The sequence below is a fragment of the Solea solea genome, chromosome 3 (assembly GCF_958295425.1).
Source record: "Solea solea chromosome 3, fSolSol10.1, whole genome shotgun sequence".
NCBI classification, from domain to species: Eukaryota; Metazoa; Chordata; class Actinopteri; order Pleuronectiformes; family Soleidae; genus Solea; species Solea solea.
Window position 1 is genome coordinate 30048017 of NC_081136.1, and position 20649 is coordinate 30068665.

General features: G+C 40.1%; 2 protein-coding genes across 2 annotated transcripts; one reads left to right on the forward strand and one right to left on the reverse strand.

Annotated features, from left to right (window-relative positions):
• The first annotated feature begins 6002 nt into the window (after positions 1–6002).
• LOC131456236 (aldo-keto reductase family 1 member B1-like) lies at positions 6003–10873 on the forward strand. Its single transcript, XM_058624349.1, has 10 exons — positions 6003–6177; positions 6912–7079; positions 7174–7290; positions 7402–7479; positions 7783–7905; positions 9465–9571; positions 9718–9799; positions 9939–10022; positions 10107–10189; positions 10285–10873. Exons 1-10 carry the CDS (start codon positions 6112–6114, stop codon positions 10325–10327), a joined length of 951 nt encoding a protein of 316 aa, XP_058480332.1. The 5' UTR covers positions 6003–6111; the 3' UTR covers positions 10328–10873.
• A 455-nt stretch (positions 10874–11328) lies between these two features.
• Positions 11329–20039, reverse strand: LOC131456237 (aldo-keto reductase family 1 member B10-like). Its single transcript, XM_058624350.1, has 10 exons — positions 19907–20039; positions 19250–19417; positions 18908–19024; positions 12813–12890; positions 12616–12738; positions 12422–12528; positions 12250–12331; positions 11793–11876; positions 11598–11680; positions 11329–11505 (listed from the first exon to the last, which is right to left on the reverse strand). The coding sequence occupies exons 1-10, from the start codon at positions 19970–19972 to the stop codon at positions 11463–11465; spliced, it is 951 nt and encodes a 316-aa protein (XP_058480333.1). The 5' UTR covers positions 19973–20039; the 3' UTR covers positions 11329–11462.
• Between the last annotated feature and the right edge of the window lie 610 nt (positions 20040–20649).

The window sequence follows — 20649 nt, forward strand, 5'->3', positions numbered from 1 at the left end:
CACTATTTAAAAAAAAAAAAAAAAAAAAAAAAAAAAAGCTTTTACAAAGTCCCATAATAGCTTCCAAGAAAATTCAAATTACCTGCAGTTTTTGAGGCGACTGAAGACTGTTGTTGTCTGTGCAAAATGAAATGAACTTGCTTGTTGATCTCCCTCCTCCTGATGTTTAATCAGTCCTGGATGCATGGAGTAGTGAAAGGGCCCCACATTTTAAAGCATGTTGTGTTTCCTCTTTTTCTTGCCACACAGGAGCGGGGTGCAAAGGGAAGCTTCCATGTCAACTGCCCCATATCCAAAGCAGAAACAATCACAGATTCTTGCAAGTCATTGTGTTACATAACCGTGGTTGTCTGCAAAGCAAACAACATTTTAAAAAAGGGTCACAAAGACGTAGAGCTGCAACTAACGATTATTTTCATAAACGATTCATCTGTTGATTGTTTTCTCGATTCATCGTTTGGTCCATAAAATATTAGAAAACCTTCAAAAATGTCGATCGGTGTTCGTCAGACCTGGAAATGATGATGTTCTCAAATGTCCTGTTTTTTTTCACTTTTAATGATTTCTTTGTTATGAAAATGATGAAAATATTCACATTTAAGAAGCTTAGACAGTCGGAAATCTTGTTTTAATCATGGAAAAAGCTTCAAACCGATGAATCGATTATCAAAACAGTGCTCGATTCATTTGGTAATCGATTAATAATCGATGAATTGTTTCAGAAGTTATAAAATACTTGTCTCTATAAATAATTCTTCCTGATGTCTACTGTGACTTTGCAGCAGTCACACTTTGATAACATGTCGTCAAGGTTGATGCTAAAAAAAAAAAAGAACTTGACTTCGGTGCTGTTAATTTCATATTCTTGAGGCAGTTTGTCCATTTGTCCAACTTGTAGAAGAACATGACACACAAGTGCCTTTTTTTTTTTTCACGAAATGGTGGCCTATCGCTCTAGAGGGAAAAGGGCTTCGATATTGCATTCGCGGTCACACTGTAATCTGCATAATGACCGTGATGAACAACCCATCAGTGACAATTTGAGAGAAAAAGCCTCCAAATTCCTACTTCAGATGTATGTTGATTGTGTTTATTCACCGCAGTTAGGCTGATGAGGGAGCAATATGGAGGAGGCTGGATGGACACTTGCGACATGTTACCGTTACAATAGCAGACATCTCTCCACGAAGGACAAACAACGGAGGCAAACTGAAATCAAGGCGTCTGCGAAAGCTCTCAGGAATGCAAATTCAAAAGCACTTCATTACTTGCTTTTTCCCTGCAATCTTGTGTCTGAGAGACTGAACTAAGTGGTTAATCAAGACACAAAAAAAGAAGAAAGAAACCAAACCATGTCTGAGGCGCCAGATGAGGAACCACTGCACACAGACAAGACCAAGACTGTGTGCGTGGTGTTTTTCTGTGTGCCTGTTCAGGAAGCCCCTCACAACTTAAAGTTACATTTCATGAAGTAATCGCTATCGCTCACTGCGTTCCCCCATCAGCCTGCATTTTTGATTTGCGCTTAAAAAACCTGAATGGAAAAGAAAATTGTAATATTGAACGGTGTTTGGTACATCGTTAAATTTTGACACTCTATTTGAATATTTTATATTATGTGCTAATATTTTATACAGTGGTTCATGTCTGATATCTGTCTGTCAGCAGAGGAAAGCATAAAACTCCAGACATGCTTAAGGGTAAAGGTCGTATAGAGGCACATTCACACTGCATCACATTCCACAACACTAACTTAATGAAATGGCTGAACTATTCTGGTCAAGACAGCAGCTTCTCTCGGGCTTCTCTCACTCACGTCAAGCGTCTAACCCAATTCTTAACACTGTGCCACCATTCACAGACCAACACCAGTGCAACTCAAGTGTTCTGTTGTCTAAACTTACATTGGCTTTCCATAAGTGTGCTGGTGTTGTGCATGCCTGCATTTCTCCCCCCCCCCCCCCCCCCCCCCCCCCATACCGTGCATGAATGAATGAATGAATAGATCTTCCAGAGACGAGTTAAATGATCAAGAAGTGCTTTAACCCCATTTAGTTCCATAAACATTTGTGCAGCATTTAAATGGCATGACATTACAGAGCGTGCTGGAGTCTTCCTTCCTGTTAAGATATGTTGTGTTGTCATTTTTACAATGAATTTCAAACCGCAGTGAACCTTTATTTTTGTCCTCAATACAGTGATAAACTGTTGTTGTCATGCAACGTATTTTACTTTGTTATTTATATTTCGAGCGACTTTTACGCCACATTTCCCCTAACTATCTTTGTTACTACCACACAATATCAGAAGTTGGTAATGGTCTGTATTTACATAAAGCGCTTTTCTAGTCTGAGCTGCTTTACACTACAGTTTTCATCCATTCACACGCTTTAACCCCAACGTGGGGTTAAATGTCTTGCTCAAGGACACATATAGACGAGCAGAGCCAGCAATTGAACTCACAGCCTTCCAGTTGATAGACAACTTGCCCTACCACAGAGCTACCAGGACTCAATCCTAGCTCCTCCCTTTTTTTTAAAGTACATTTTATATCAGAAAGTTACTTTTGATACTGAAATAAATATACAAATGTAAATGTAAAGTAAATGTCATATACTCCTGGTAAGATACTTGTACTTTTTACTCAAGTATCTCTTTTAGGTACTTTATAAAGGAAGGCAAAATAGTAACACAGAGGTAGTCATTTGGTGTGTTTTATAATTAAAAGACAAACTGTGATCTTAGACGATACAGACGATTAGAGAAATGATTGCAATTTAGAGGCCAAATGCAGTCATGTTTGCTCTATTTGCATCACAATGTAAACTATTGTTGTTGCAGATGACTGTTGTCTATCTGCTCATGCAATAATAGACTAGAACAGTAAATTCATTTAGACTCTCTATACCTACTCCAGATATTAATGAGGTTTTCCGGAAAGATCTCTCTCTCTCTCTGGTTTGCACACGAGCATGCGATGCACTCGACAAAACAGCCATGCTTCTGTTATGATGTAGGGATTTCTCTCTCTGTGAGCTTGTTATTTTTCAGGAGACGGAATGTGCGGAATGCTAACGTGCGAGTGAACTCAGTCGGAGCAAACGCTTTGATATTAGATTCAAGGGTGGAGATTACTGGTGCGTTCCAGTTGTAGTTTCGAAGGTGAGGGGGCATTCTTTCATCAGGAACGCCCCTTTTAAGTTGAATTTCCAACTCGGAAAATCGGCGCAACCTCGCAAGCCCAATATAGGATTCCAAGAGAACTGCCACGTGTAGAAACTTGAACTTTTGCCCTTTTTGTTTCACAGTAAATTAGAGATAAGATTATAACGAGTTTGTTCGTTTATGTAAACATGCAAATGACTAAGATGGACGCCAAATTCAAAAAGTGCTGACTTCCTGTTGCGTTGAGGCTATGGTCCTAGTAGACTTTTGTGTTCGTCTTGGGCTGTGACAGGTTCCCACTCGTGAAATTTGGTGTAACTCAATTTCTGCTTTGTCCTACCGGGTTTTTTGCTACTGAGCCGTTTTGCACCACCTTTCCCATTATTTGATAAAACATTTCCCGGCAGTTTCGATCTGCGTGACAATTTTTGTCCATTTTCACTCACGTTTAGAACCTCAAAACTGTGTGTGAGTGCCTGGGCCCTAAAGATTGCAAATGGGAGAGACAAGAGGAGATGGGGGGGGGGGGGGGGAGAGAGAAAGGGAGAACAGAGCAAAGGCCATGAAATGAAATGAGGTGTTTGATCTCCCCAGGACAGGTCAGGTCTTACCAGTCGAGTGTCTAGTCTGATGTGCAGCCTATGATAGATTGGACCCCAACAGCTGCCCTGAGCATTCATTATAATAGAAAAGGAGATAGTATCCCATTGTGATCTATATATTTATCTGTCACACTCCACACTTTTTCTCCAAGAGGCTCTTAGTTTTTCTCCGTGCCTCTCTTGTGTCTTCAAATACCTAGATTGTCTGGCTTCGCCTTCATTCTAATGCGCGCACACAGTACAGTGAAATGGTATCCACCTGCAGTCACAATATAAGAGCATCTGGAGTGGCTCCCCTCCCTTTTTTTTAAAGATTGGCAATTGTATGTGGCTGTGTCTTGTGTCTGGTTTACCTGTGGGTCTTTGATCAGGACGGCGTGCGACAGTATTTGATTCCTGGGATACTTTGACAGCTTACAGGCTGGCTAAAAAGGATCTCCAGTGTCTGAAGTTAGATCAGAAGAGACAGGGCCTGAAAAGCAGGCGTCCAGCAGGGAGAAGATCAGAAGACACACAAAGTTTAGCAAAAATCCATCACGGTACACAGTGGCTGCTGGCTTCCATAACTTTTCCCTTTCAGTATTTTTCTTTTCTTCTCCCTCTCTTATCTTCTGCTCGGTGTTGAATGGCTCACTTAAAGGTCTGTGTGGTTTTATCTGATTTTTACTACAAAAAAAGGCACCTTATGTTTGTTCCCTGTTTCAGCTTTTTCTTGGGGTTTTAAGGCTGACCTGTGTGCACATCTTCTTCACAGTACAAGCATTATATGCCATATGGGGAAACTACGCTTAATGCAATAAGGGCTAATTCAAATGAATGTAAACTCAAATGTAAGTCCTTGTAAGTGTTGGTCAAATCAGGCAATGCATGTAATTATGTTGGTTCACCTCTGTGATTTAAGCCTGGTAGGTGTGGTAATGGCGTCCTCTTGTGGTACTTCTGTGGTACCAACAAAAACTTAAAGCTTCACAAACCCATGTACATTTCTGTTCATTTAGGTCATTTAGTGGAACACACTTGTTTTTTTGGCTTGAGTAATGTTGATAATAGTTGTATTTTTTTTATTTTTAATATAATAAAAATAGTACAATAAAAGCGTTTAAAATCTCGCAACATTAATCGGTGAAGTTGCATGTTGCAGCTAATAGCCCTTCTCTTCCAAGTGTGTAACAATAAGGTGATTACACATTCAAAAATTAGTATATTTATTTTATCTTCAATTTCTGCCAAATGAAAATAATTTACATTTCTTTGTCACGGTCTAAAAAAATGTCTAAAGCAGCATTCTACATGTTTTTTGACTATCATGACCAGCAGTCGGAAGTAAATATGCACATTCTGAGCACTGTAATCATTGGTAATGGTAACATCGGTGAAGCATGTAATCACGTCATTATGTTGCTTCTGTGATTTGAGGAGTCTCTCATGTCTGGTAGGTGTGGTAATGGCGCCCTCTTGTGGTACACTGGTGGAACCAATTGTATTTTTTTTTTTTTTTTTTTTTTTTAATAAAATAACATTGGACAAAAAAGAGACATACAAAACCATGGTAGGTTTTCAGTCAACCCAATGTACTCATGCCCTAATGTAATGTTTGGGTAAATGTTGTCAATAAATCAATCATAATTAAACTCCTTACAACAAGTCAAAAGCAAATAAGCATATTTTACCCATGCAGTTAAGTTTCATGCTTAAGGGTAATTAAAATGAAAAATAAAAACATTTGTGATAATCTGTTTAAGCCAATATATTTGCTGGTGTAACCAGTCAGTGTTGCAAAACCTGTAATGCTGTGTTCCATTCCAACTCAGAGTGACCCTCGTGTTCCAGTTGAGAATATGCTATTGTGCACTCTTTTGTGGAAAGGCCTTTAAAAATGTTTTCTATCTATTAAATATTTACTAGTACTATCTGTTTTCTATTTACCAGATATTTTGAAATATGGTGCAGAAACTTTGGTCACGGTTATTAGTAGTATTTGAGTCAATGCTGTCACGTGTTTCTTTGAGATTGAATGTGTGATGTTATTGGCATTGGCCAGTTATTATTAAGCCTTAATAAATGCTGGTGCAAAAATGATAAATAAGTTATTTGACAATGCATTTAGCATTTAGAGTCAGACCATAAGAGTTGTTTGAAAAGTGTTATTGAAGCTAAGCAACTTAATGTATAATTTGTTAGGATTTTGACATTGGTATCGGCCATAGAAAACCACATATCGGTCGTCCCTGTGGTAAGACATAATTAATCGATCGCCGACGTCTGCGCTCTGCTTGAATTGCGCTCTGGCCACCATTCCCTCTCTGCCCAGCTGCACCCAGTTTTCTGCTCGTCCACTGGAGAAATGGCAACGACGGTGAAGCTGAACACCGGTGCTTTAATGCCCTTGGTCGGGCTTGGGACATGGAAGGTGCGTTTTGTTTTTACTCTGCTACCCGCCTTCCACTAGTTGATAATTAACTTGTTAGCCGGGGAGCTAAGTTAGCCCGGAGGTGCAGTGACTGGATACGTCACGAGTGATTCTTTGAAAGTAGCTTCCCTATGAAATATCTGTTGATAATTTGTCACAGCTCCTCGTATTAGACCATTAAAGTGACTTATTAGTTATGGCTATACATTTTTTTTGTCGCTTAGTTGAGCTACATTCATACATAAGGGTTACTTTGTTGACTTGTTTGGGGTTAAGTTACTTTAAATTAAGAGACGAGCTGTACTAATAAAGCACTGATTTCACTTCCTCCATCTGTTTTTAAACTTAAAGGGACAGTGCACTGTAAAAACATAAATGTTTTCATATTTGACCCTATGTGCCAGCTTTTTGCTCAGAGCTAATACAATGTTACTATTACACTATTTGTTTTGGTCACTATGTTCAGTCCTTGGATAGCTCTGAGCCAAAAATGCATCCAGTTGTATATCATATGTGCATTTAGTGTGATATTAAGAAGAAAAGGTAGATTCTCATACAACAAAAAGCTAGAAATTACTGCACATTGTATGTATTATGATTATTATTGCCAAGTTGCACAACTATAATTTGCTCTCGAATGCGTAAAATGGATCGAGGTCATTTGACACAATATGTTGAGTTTATTTGACGCAAGACTAAGAAGTGTTTACAACTAACTAGTCATTTTGTGTTAGTCTCCTGCTGGTAAAGTGACAGAAGCAGTCAAAGCGGCCATCGCTGCAGGTTACAGGCACATTGACGGCGCATACGTCTACCACAACGAGGCTGAGGTGGGAGAAGGTGTTCATGCCATGATCAAGGAAGGTGTGGTAAAGAGAGAGGATCTTTTCATTGTCAGCAAGGTGAGTTGTTGGAATAAATTGTCAAAGGCACATGCTTACCCTTTTGTACACTTTGGTAATCTGTCTCAACCTACTATGTCCTTGTGTTGCATAGCTGTGGTGCACTTTCCATAAGAAGTCAATGGTGAGGCCAGCCTGTGAGAAGACCCTCAGTGATCTGAAACTGGAATATGTAGACCTCTATTTGGTGCACTGGCCATTGGGTTTTAAGGTAGTTCTATTATACCCTCTGTAGGCATGTTCTTGAGCACACACGCAGGTGTTTGGCTAATTGAAGAATAAGCTTTTATTCATCCTGTATTGTGGTTCTCCTGATGTTAAGCCTGGCAGTGACGACCTTCCCGTTGACAGCGAGGGAAAGCTTATCAGTGATGACACTTACTTCTTGGAGACTTGGGAGGTGAGTGTTAAAATGAAAGCAAAATAAAAGGGTAAAACTGTTTGGGTTTTTTTAATGCCGTGGACTTATAACTAGCCATAACCAGGAAAAGGCCCCACAACTCTACAAAGTGTAACTATGTATTTCAATGATTGAATAAAAGAGATCGAATTATAACCAGGTATCTTCAAACTGGTCTAGTCAAGATATTCAGAACAGCAACAGTGTTGAAGTGAATTTGTAGCTATTACCATTTATGTTTGAATAATATACATAATGGTCGTAGTGGCTAAATGTTATTCTTTTAATGGTTCATTTTCTCAGGCCATGGAAGAACTGGTTGACGCTGGTTTGGTCAAAGCTATCGGTATCTCCAACTTCAACAAGGATCAGATTGAAGCCATTCTCAATAAGCCAGGCCTTAAATACAGGCCTGCCACCAACCAGGTACATTAAACACTCTTGTACTGATATTACTGCTCGTTAGTATGATTTTAATATACAGATATTTCACAATAAATAAAACATGTTCAAGTTGAGACTACTGAGTCGCAAGGAAACAGATCCATGTCAAAATCACTGCTCCTAAAAGGCAAGAAGCCATAATCGCATTATCTGTCCCATGATGTCTAGTCTCAGGAACAAATGCCAAGTTAATTCTAAAAAGGCCACAGCAGTTTCCCCTCAGGCTCAAACAATTAGCCAAGTTGACCTTACAGTAGCCTGTGTTTTAGCATTTAATACATACTGTATAGTGCTTAACAAATCTATTCTTTCACTCGTCATAAATATTAATTAACACAACACGAGTATAACATTCAACCATTATACTGCATGAATAATTATTTTTTTTGCATTAAAATTTTTATTTCATTTAAAGAGCTTCCACATTATGTATTAACCATGACTGAAACATAAAGACATGATTGTGATAATTACCAATGGTTGATTCAGTGGGTGGCGTTCTAATACATTTGTTAAGCACTGTATACGATTACATGGTTTGAGTCACTTGAGTTATGAACAACATGGACGAGATGACTCATGTAGCACGGCCCGACACACAGTAAGCTCACACACGAGATCTAGTTAACAAGCATACACTTAGAATAACCAGCAAGTCAAAGCTTGATCAATATTCTGAGATCAAGTCATTTGTGAGGCAAAATAAAAACTTTACAGCACAAGGTAGGAGCTGCAATCACTGTATGACAAGTGCAAATGAGCATTTTTGTTTTTATTCAAACAAATAAAAAGGAATAGGCGAGGTATAATCTGCCAAATATATGCCAAAATAAATAGCCTCATGATTGAAATCAAGTGATTTCAAGTGAAAAGGTGAAAAAAATGTTTAGGTTACAAGGTGGTGTTACAGTGTGTCTGTTTAAACAATGTCTCTGTTAATTTATGTGAACCATAATGTGTTTTGCGTGTGTAATGAATCAATTGAACGTCGCCATTCTTCAAGTCATGTGCATAAAAACCATGTCCCTATCCGAGTGTAATCCATATTGCAAAAGTAACGCGCTAAGTCGATGGACTGACCGACAGAGGATCCGATTGGAAAATCTTTATTGCACTAAAAGGGTTTGTTTACACTAGAAGACACACACTACTTAAATTGCACAAATACTAAAGATGATTTATAATGGATTTCTTCATGATGAATGGATAGTGAGCCACGTGACCCATTGGAAACAACGGCTTGTGAAGAAAACCCACAACAAATGGGACAAATGACCTCGGGTATCTATTTGATTTGGCTCTCCTGGCGTCGGCAAACCTCCTAACTCTAAAATGGCAGAAGTCAAAGGATGTGACAAGGTGGAGGGACAGATGGCAGATTTGTCCTTGAACAAGAAAGAAAGAAAAATGTGTATAGCCGGTGTCTATCAATATGTTGAACATCATGAGAAGTTCTTGTTAATTGAAAGAAAAGAAAAATAGTCTCTTCATGATCTGAGTAATGTTTTGCCTTCACTTCTGTTCTGTGTTTGACCCACTAGGTGGAGTGCCACCCATACTTGACGCAGGAAAAGCTGATCAACTACTGCCAATCTCAGGGCATCACTGTGACGGCGTACAGCCCCCTGGGCTCCCCTGACAGACCCTGGTCAGTAAGAATTTTTCCTTTTAGTAAAAGGTTAATAAACAATTGATGGTTAATCGACAATAAAAACATTTAAATACAGACGTGACACAGAAAACAGCGTGGGTGTGTGGGCTGTGTAAAAGGTTAGAGATGCATTTAAATTGCAGGGCTTCGGCTGACGACCCACAACTCCTGGAGAGTCCCATCATTAAGGCCATCGCGGAGAAGCACAAGAAGACGACGGCTCAGGTAACTGGAAACTGAAAACGGGAACTGACCTGAAGAAAACTCAAGAGTTGATGTGTAAAACCCCCACAAAAAATGAAACTCAATGGTCCTCCATACTGTTGTTAAAGGCCTTTACACTCAGTCTCTTTCTACCTGTCAGGTCCTGATCCGCTTCCAGGTCCAGAGGAATGTGATTGCGATCCCTAAGTCCGTCACGCCTCAGCGCATTCAGGAGAATTTCAAAGTAATGAGCCAGCATATTGTTGAGATGTTTTCTGAGATTATTCCTCAGCCCTGCTTAAAAAAACCTCATTTAAAATCATTGCAGGTCTTTGACTTTGAGTTGTCCGAGGAGGAAATGAAAACCATACAAGGATTCAACCGGAACTGGCGAGCCTGTCCCATGCAGTGGTGAGACTGTGCATTCTTGTATATAAGACTTGTCAGAAGATGTTGTGTGTAAGGTTAAGACATGTTTTTTTGTTTTATTCTCTCTATCTTTATAGGGGCACAAATCACAAGGACTTTCCATTCAATGCTGAATACTGAGCATCCATGGGGTTTGCAGTGACAGCTCAACGTTTGTAGATTGAGCTTAAGATGCACTTAATGAGGCCTTGTGTCAGTACAGATTTACACACTCCGCTCCATTTATTCATTGTGCGTCTGAGTTTTGCACTAGTGTGGTATAAATTTATAGTTTTTGCTTACATTGGCTTTTGTCGTTATGCTATGGAAAATAAGAACGTAGTTCCTCGTTGTCAGTTCTACGTCATGCAGTGCAAGTGTCAGATATTTCAGTGAAACTGCATTTGAATTACACAAACTTGCCCAAAAAGTTTTTTTTTTTTTTTTTGTTTTTAGTAAAAAAAAACATCATCCTCCTTCATTTAAACTTGTTTTTATTCTTAATTTGAAATGTTGAATCACATGGGCTGTGGTGTCGGTGCCTTCGTTATGCATAACTGCAAACACTGCTTAGTGACAAAGGAGTTTTCCCTCATTAGTGTTGCCCGTGGTATGAAATTATTACTCTCTCTCTCTGTGTCAGCTGAGTACTTCAATAAAAACAAATCCTGTGGGGCAAAAATAAAACGGAGTTGGTGGAAGTTTGTTTTTTTATTTCTTTCAGATTGCACTCGGTTGTTCTGCTTCTGCTGTGAGCCTGGAATGAGGGAGCGGCTGGAGCTTTCATTCATGTCATCTGCATGTGTGTATGCACTCACTCATTTCAAAGTATAAGCACTGTTTCATGTATATCTGTGAGGTTATTTTAAAATATGTTTCCAACACTATTTAAATCCGTGGCGTTTTCTTTTCAAGGCAATGGTCCGTTTCCTTTTAGTCGCCTTTCTGAGGTGTGGAGGGTTTCACTTAAAAAAAGAGTCACTATTGTCTTTGTTTAAGGCAAGGTGTATTTATTATATTGCAAATTATAATCATGCAGAATCCATACACAGAGGCATATTTTTTTGACACACAGAAGTCAAAATGATGAATAAACATTCATCATATAAACAATTAATTCCACTTTCTTCAGCATGGTGAGTTGAGATATTAGTCTTGGAGGAGGTATGTGGTTTCAGAGTGCCCTTCTTTTTCTGACTCGTGTGCATTATATAAAGAGTGTTCCACATAAGTGGGAGGGTGGATGCGTGTCCGATACAGCGGTTTGTCCGATGAGTTAGTATTCCGAGTTCAGAGGGAAGTCTTTGTGTTTGGTGGCCCTGTGGGAAGGACAAAAAATGGGTTAATATGGCTTATCTGATAATATAATGACGGCTTAATCCCTCTAAATCTCCTCCTCGCATCTCCTCACCATGGCATCGGGAATCCTCTCAAATTCTTGTCCATGCTCAGCATGGTCTTCATATCTTCGTCGCTCAGCTCAAAGTCAAACAACTGAAAAGGGGGGGGGGGGGGCAGGAAAGTCTTAAAATTGAAGTTTCAATCGGAGCTAATATGGAAGAACAACTCGTCTCAGAATTTGAGAAGGATAAGATGAATAAAACACCTGTAGGTTTTCCTTGATTCGATGGGGCGTCGCTGACTTTGTAATGACAATCACCTTCCTCTCGATGTGGAATCTGATGAGGACCTGAAAGGGAAAATTGCTTATTGGAGTGCAGATTTCCAGTTTCTGCATTATGTTTTGTGGTTTTCTCTTCACATTTTTGCATTAACCCCTTTTTAGTTGGATTCCAAAATACAAGCACAATGCTGCACTGTATTTTAACATTCTCTCAGTGGAGAGTTTTGTAACGCTTGTATCCACCATGTGACTGGACTGACTGACTCTCATTGTGGATGTGCTGTTGAACGTTTGAAGCAAAGCATTACAAAATGCACCTAAATTGGCTGTTTCCTTGTGGAACAATTACACAACATCTATTTTGTTCATTCATTAATGCCATGTACATATATAACGACTGTACAGATAACCAGCTTATAAAAGCATTTTCTATTCCAACCTGTGCTGGAGTCTTCTTGTATTTTTCAGCAATTGCCTTGATTTTAGAGTCTTCTAGAAGATGGGGGTCGTCAGATGAAGCCCTGTTTTTTTTTTTTCAAGCAAAAAAAAAGAGTTAATATTATGGGCATGTAAAGCTGTCTGTGTATGATGTGTGACTTTTCTCCTCTCACCAGGGTCTGTGAGGGGAACCCAGTGGACTGTAGGCGGTCACTGTGATGCCCTTTGAGTGGCAGTAGTTGATCAACTTCTCCTGGGTCAGGTATGGATGACATTCAATCTGTGGGGGGCGGGGGGAGATGATAGGCTTTGGCTTGTATTTTCGTCTAGCTCTATTCTGCATGACAACATGTGGTGTACATTTTACCTGGTTGTTGACGGGCTTGTACTTGAGGCCTGGTTTGTTGAGTATGGCTTCGATCTGGTCTTTGTTGAAGTTGGAGACGCCAATGGCCTTGACCAGCCCGGCATCCACCAGGTCCTCCATAGCCTTTTTGGACACATTGGCGTTAAGTGAGTTTCAGACTGAGATTCAGTATTGCGTCTCTGGATTTGAAAAATTACCTCCCAAGTGTCCAAGAAGTCGCTGTCGTCCGCAATGACCTGGCCGTGCTCGTCTAACGGAAAAAGGTCATCGCCCGGCTGTGAGTTCAGAAAACAAAAGGGGGTTCAGTTTAGAGCATGAATTTGGATCGAAGTATCATTTGCTTTCGTAGAATAACCAAATCCAAAGAAACCAACGTTGTAAAGCAATTTGCCCAGTTAATGTGGGCATTACACAGTATAAAGTGCAAGCTAACAAAGAAGAAGGGCAGTCTTTCTGGTGTGTGAAGCTTCACGTGACATGGTGCAGAGAAGTCCTTCACTTGTTACGGTCATGTGACTAATTCTGGACCATTAAGAAGGCTTTCTTTTTTTTTTTTTTTTTAATATATGTTTATTAGTTTTTCAACAGGTAAGACAAGAACACTAAACAAAACAGTCAAACAAACAAACATTTGGCTCACTTACATATTCAAATCCAAGTTCAAATTCAAATTCATACAGGCAGAAGATTCAGGGGTCACATCTTATACAAAGGAGAAAACATTCAAAACAAATAAGTAAAATAAAAGGAATACAGAAATAAAAGTGTCCCTTTTGAGGTAGAGCATTCAGAGCTACGATACAAACCCTCTTGTGAGAATAGTGGAAATATTCAAACCAAAATGCGACAAAAAGGGTTCCCATGTTTTACGAAAAGCATCATCATTACTGTGAAGTTTACATGTCAAAAAGTCCAACACAACATATTCAAATACAACCCTTTGCCACTGAGTCTTAGACGGAACTTTATCTGTGATCCAATTCAAAAGAATGCTCTTTCTAGCACAGAAAGCAAGTGTCTGAAAAAGTTTTCTTCTAAATTTGTCAGTGATGGACATGTCAGATATACCGAGTAGCAGGTATAAAGGGTTATTATTACTATTAATAGACAGAATCTTATTAATTTCCTGCCCTATAATCTGCCAAAACGTCTGTATCTCTCTACAATACCATAAACAATGTGTCAGACTACCAGTTTCTGTCTTACACTTGGGGCACAGTGGAGATGTATTAGGGCTGTATTTGTGGCGCTGAGAGGGAGATATATGAACCCTGTGTAGGAGCTTTAGCTGCATAGCTCTCACTCGGTTACAGACATTCAGTGTTTTTGCATTTTTCCAAGCGTCATTCCAGTCATCATCTGTTATCTTAACATTAAGCTCTCTTTCCCATAAGCCCTTCAGAGAGGAGGTGTTTGCGATGTTATACTCTTTAAGAATATTATAAAACAGGCTAATAGAACCGCCAGACTTTAGCCAAAAGAGCTGCCTCTCTAGGTGTGAGACATCCTGACACTGAAGGATTGAGGTATCCCTAGTGATAAAATTTCTCACTTGCAAATACCGAAAGAAGTCTTGTTGTTGGATATCATATTTCCCCTTCAGCTGACTAAAAGACATCATGGTGGGGCCTTCCAGTAGGTTGCGTAAAGTAGATATTCCTTTGTTTACCCAAATCTGGAAGTTATTGTCCATTAGCCCAGGGAGGAAGTCAGGATTGTCGCATATCGGAGTGAATACAGACGTGAATCGAGATCTGCCCTCTAATTTTCTGATGGCATGCCATGCCTTAACTGTGGAGATCGTAATAGGGTTAGTACAAGCAGATTTCAAAGATGTATTTTTTCTAATAAACAGAAGATTATCCAAAGGATATTTAGACATTGAACTTTCTACATCCATCCAGAGAGACGTGGATTTATTATGCACCCAGTCAGCTATGGTACGCAAATGAACACTGAGCTGAAATTTTCTAATGTCCGGGAGGTCGAGACCCCCCTCTGAGGATGGAAGACATAGCGTAGCTATTTTCAGGCGTGGTCTCCTCTTAGACCATATAAAGGAGCTAAACCAACTATTTAACTGTTTAATAGTCTTATGGAGGAACACGACTGGGATCATTTGTATGGGGTAAAGTAGCCTAGGGAGAATGTTCATTTTTAGGAGTGCGACACGACCTAACCAGGAAATTGGAAGAGTATTCCATCTCTCTAGGTCTAGTCTTATACGCTCAAATATGGGTGGGAAATTTGCTTTGTAAAGCTGATCAAACGAGGGTGTTACACGTATTCCCAAATAGACAAAGCCTTCTGGGGACCATTTAAACGGGAAGGGGGATGGGGTTTTAGGTATCTGTTTCAGGCAACCTAATGGCATCACTTCCGATTTACCATAATTTATTCTGTAACCAGAGAAAATACTGAACTCATTAATGGTCTCAATAAGGGCTGGGATAGATACCTCAGGTTCAGTCACAACAATCAAGACATCGTCAGCATAAAGAGTAATCTTGTGTTGTCTAGTGGCCATAGTGAGACCATGTATGTTTTCATTAGTCCTAATAGCTTCAGCAAGTGGCTCAATTGCCAAGGCGAAGAGCAGGGGCGATAGAGGACACCCTTGCCTTGTACCTCTAAAAATTTCAAAGTTAGAAGATTGCAACCCATTTGTAAGCACTGCTGACAGGGGATTTGTATAAAGTAGTTTAATCCAGGTTACAAAATTTTCACTTAGGCCAAATTTGTAAAGTGTAAAAAACAGGTATGGCATCTCTACACGGTCAAACGCCTTCTCGGCATCCAGAGAAAGCACCAGACCATTCAAAGACTGCTGTTGAAAAACCTGAATTGTGTTCAGTAATCTGCGCATATTATTGTATGAATTACGACCCTTAATGAATCCAGTTTGGTCGGCATTTATAAGAACAGGGAGTACGCCTTCCAGTCTTGTTGCTAATATTTTGGAGAGAAGTTTTAGATCAGCATTCAATAAGGAAATAGGCCTGTATGATGCACAATCTTCAGGGATTTTCCCTTTTTTTAAAATGAGAGAGATGTGCGCTTCTCTCAAAGACTGTGGTAAAACACCTTTCTTAAAAGAGTCATTAAACATGTCTAGAAGTGGGTCGGCCAGTAAATCACAGAACTCTTTGTAGAATTCGCTACTGAATCCATCTGGACCTGGCGCTTTACCAGATTGTAACCCTTTAATAGCATTGAGCAACTCTGTCTTAGATATGGGAGCTTCAAGACATGCTTTCTGGGCATCAGATAAGCTAGGAAGGTTAAGAGAGGAGAAAAAATTGTTCATTTTGTCAGTTGTATCATTATATAGTTCAGATTTATACAAGTTTTCATAGTAGGTTTTAAAAGCCTTATTAATGGCCACAGTATTAAAAGTCTGTTTACCCTGACTGTCTATGACTGAAGAGATAATTCGTGAATCAGCCTTTTTCTTCGTCAAATATGATAGATATCTCCCAGCTTTATCTCCATGTTCGTACATTTTTTGTTTGGCAAGTCTGATTTTACCTTCCGCATCCTTAGTCCATAACAGATTTAAAGCGCACCTAATTGCAGAGATCTCTTTAAGTTTCTGTACAGACGAGTTTTTTACATATTCTTTCTCTGCATACTTCAGTTTAGATTCTAAAATTTTCCTTTGTCCATCCTGTCTTCGCCTCTTAGTGGACATATAAGATATAATAATACCTCTGGAGAAGGCTTTAGACGTTTCCCATAATAATGAAGAATCACTGGTGGAGGCTGAATTAACAGATAAAAACGAGTGAAATTCTTCTCTAAAGTAAGATAAAAAATTGTTGTCAGTTAGGATAGAAGGGTTGAATTTCCAGTGTTTGGTTTGGTTGACTGGGTTCCCTAAATCATATTGTATGAACACAGCAGCATGATCAGAAATAATTATATTTCCTATAGCACTGGATATAACTGACGACAGTAGGGTTCTCGGGAGAAAGAAATAATCAATCCTGGTATAGGATTTGTAAACATTTGAGAAAAAGGTATATTCTCTCTCAGCTACATGTTGGGCTCTCCACACATCTGTATAGTCTAGGTCTTCACAGAGTGCTGTGACCCTTTTAGCTTGGGGTGAAAGTGATAATTTACCAGGTGGAGATTTGTCTACAATAGGATTTAAATGGCAGTTAAAGTCTCCTCCAATAAAAGTGTTTCTGACATTAAGACCTATCACCTTAGAGAAAGAAGTAGTGAGGAGGTCGCTTGGGTATCCAGGTGGGTTGTAAATATTCATTATAGCAATTTCTTCCCCATAAAGTATGCCTCTCACAATCACATAACAACCTGCTCTGTCTTTTGTACAGTCTAGAAGTTTGAATGGTACATTTCTCTTAATTAGAATGGCCACACCTCTACTCCTTGAAGTAAAAGATGAAAAATAAACCTGTCCAAAACCTCCTTGTTGTAATTTCAAATGTTCACTGTCGTTTAGATGTGTCTCTTGCAATAGTGCTATGTCAACGCATTCCTTTTTAAGATAAGTTAAAATCTTTTTCCGTTTGACAGGCGTATGAACACCATTTACGTTCCAGGTGCATAGCTTCAAGGCTGACATGATCATGGGTTCTGAACTAAAATATTACCTGAACACATTGCCTGTAATGAAATCCCTAACAAAGTGAGCCAAATAAAACAAAACAGAAACAGAACATTATGAAGGTCATAACAAAAAACAGTGCGTCTAACGCACCCTCTGCCAAACACTGGCATAAAATATACACTGTCCTTCTCCTAAACTTGGAGGAGCTCGAGTGAAAGGTTTCTCCAGCAACAAAAGAAAGATATCTATCCGAGAAATCCGGAGGCATTGCTTATAATGATCCTACAAAGGTAACAGACAGAAATCAAGTGTAATGCTTAATGCTTATACATTATATGACAGCAAAACCTACTAAGAGTCTACTAAAAGTCCGACAGACTTACAGATTAATGCTCACACATCATCATTATCATCACGAGGGGCATCCTTCAGTGACTGGACGTATTTCTCAACCGTGGCTGGGTCGTGGAACATCTTGGTGGATCCGCGACAGGTGACTCTCAGTGATGCGGGGTAGACTTGCCTGTAGTCGGCCCCGAGCGCTCTCAGCTGTTTCTTCACTCCGTCATAACCCCTTCTCCTGCGGAGAACGGATGCTGAAAAGTCCTGAAATATCATCACCGTCGCGTCCACGTATTTCAACGCTTCATTTTTCCTTCCCATTTCCCACGCCGCATTCATCACACGTTGTTTATCTTGATAATTGTGGAACCTGACCAGCACCGAGCGCGGTCTCTGGGTGGAGGGGGGCATTGCGGCCAGTAAGCGGTGCGCTCTCTCCAACTTTATGCGACCAGACTTCGTTGCGATGCGAAGAATTTTAGGGAGCCAAGCCTCAAAGAACTGAGTCGGGTCGTCTCCTTCAGCCTTCTCTGGGAGTCCGACGATACGGATATTTTTACGTCGTCCTCTGTTTTCCAGGTCGTCGGACCGCTCACGTAATTCACACACCATCTTTTCCAGCGCCTCCAACTTTCTGTCGACCGGGTCTGCGGCATCCTCCAGCGCTGAGATCCTCTGTTCGGCCTCCGTTATTCGCTTCCCGTGACTGTCAAGTTCTTCTCTGTGTATTTTCAAGAGCTCTGACAGTGGGCCTAGTTTGTCGTCAATAACTTTAGATATGTTAGCTGTAATTTCGCCCACCGCTTCCCGAAGTGCCCTTAAACTAGTTTCAGCTGTGGTGTCGGCTATGATGCTAGCTCCTGCTTGGGCTTCGCTCGCCCGTTGGTTGTGCTCAACGTCATCGGGAGCTTGATTTTTCTTACGTGGCATGCTGTCGGATTGTCTCAGAAAGTAGCTGTCAATGTTCATGTTAGGCTAATAAACCATTGGGAGTTTGAAATGTAATTTTTGTAGGATTAAGTGAATAAATCAGCTAATAAGCGCAACAGCTCTCTCGAACGCGACCTTCCCTCACGCCGCCATCTTCAAGAAGGCTTTCTGATGGACTGTGATACAGAATACTTTCATTTATTCCCTCCTGCTTGGCTTCGATTTGGTGACATTGCCATTTAAAAATGATCGTTATTATTTTAATACATTCGTATGTAACTTTTACTGTTTTTTACCGAGAATCTTCACAAGAAATGAAGCAAACACAGTTTAACATTACGTTGTGTTCCGATAAATCATTCACAACGGTGAAAGATATCATAACATATCTGCTGTGTTCTTTTTGCTATGATCGGGACAGGACATTATAGGACAGGTCCAAACCTTGACTCCCATAGGGAAGTGCATGAGGTAGAGGTCCAGGTAGTCGAGTCTCAGGTCCCTGAGGGTCTTCTCACATGCTTTCCTCACCAGAGATGGAAGGTGGAAGGTGCACCACAGCTGGTTAAAAAAAACAAAACAACAACAGATGATTGATGAATGGAGACATTAGTGGCATTGTTCTGAAACAACCATTGGCTGACAACCTTAACTAAAAGCATAGGCGTCTGCATGAATGTGCACAAGGAGGGCGTCATGTTGTAAGTGCAGTCATATAATTCCCTGGCCTGTAGCATGTAGCAGGAAACCATATACTGATTACTAGAAGACCGAGCTGCACTGTACCTTACTGACAATGAAGAGGTCTTCCCTCTTTACGACTCCTTGATCGATCATTGCATGGATCCCAGCCCCGAGTTCTTCTTCATTCTGGTACACGAGAGCGCAGTCGATGTGCCTGTAACCAGCACTTATAGCCACTTTGACTGCCTCGCCGGCCTTTCCTTGGTCTGCCTGCAAAAGTAAGAGATGGACACACAAAGGAAAGAGCAGATGGAGCGGAACATTATGTATCACAGTGATGTCATGTCTAGTTTCCCCCCCGGCATTACACCACAGTCAGAATCAGGTTTATTGCCGGGTAAAGTTTACACAATACTCGGAATTTGGTTAAAGAATAGTTAAAGAGTTGGGGAATATAATTTTTAAAAAAAAAGTCATTGCAACGTGAGACCTAGTGCAAAGTGTTAGAAAGCAGATAACAAAAGTAGTGTCGTCATCAGCTGTGACTGGTAACTACTACTAGTGTTTTGACAGACTGAAGAAACAAGATAATATTTAACCTGCTGGAAGAGAAACAATGTCATTATTATACAATAATGTACAGTATTGCATGTTTTTTTTTAATAACAGAACACAATTCACATTTTTTTTTTAATATTAAAGGTGACAGCAGAGACACAAGTGGAAAAAATAGTCATAAAAGGAAACAAATGCACTTACCCTCCATGTTCCCAGACCAACAATGGGCATCTTTGCCCCATTACTGAGATTAACTGCAGGCATCATATTTGAAGTGTTGTGCTTCTCTCTTCAGCCGCTTGTGCAAACAGACTCTCGCTGCACTACACTGAGGAGGAGGGGCGGCCTCTTTATTAAACGGCACGGAGAGAGAGAGAGAGGGGAGGGGTTAATGGGCAGGAAGGAAACCTATGGGTTTAATTAGTCACGTCTTGAAATCCAACCATCGAGACTTTAAGTTTAAGGGAAGATAAGTATGTCCACACAACGGGTGCAAATCTATAAAGTTTTCTGTGAAATTGCAGAACGACTTGTTCTGTATATACAGCCTGCGGAACAGTTGGAAACAGTTGGTTGAAAGAGCAAAAACCAAAATAGGGATCAATGAGGCCGTTTATATTCCTCTTTAGACTAATTCTTGACAGTTGTGCAGAGTTAACTCCTGATGGGAATTAGGGAAATTTGTTATAATTGATGACAAGTACTACTGCAGCTCATGCGGCGTAATTTACTAATTATTTTCAAATTGTGTTGACAAGGGTGGTGTCTCCACACTGGGGTTGCCATGGTACTAAATCAAGATCACCTGGCATACAGATGTGTACAGATGCTGAACATCAGGTAGAAGAGAAGAGGGGATAATAACTCGGCACATTTGGCTGAAGAGATTCAAGGAAAACACATGCTTCAGGCTGTGTTCTTGTTCACTCAGAAGCGTGTAAACA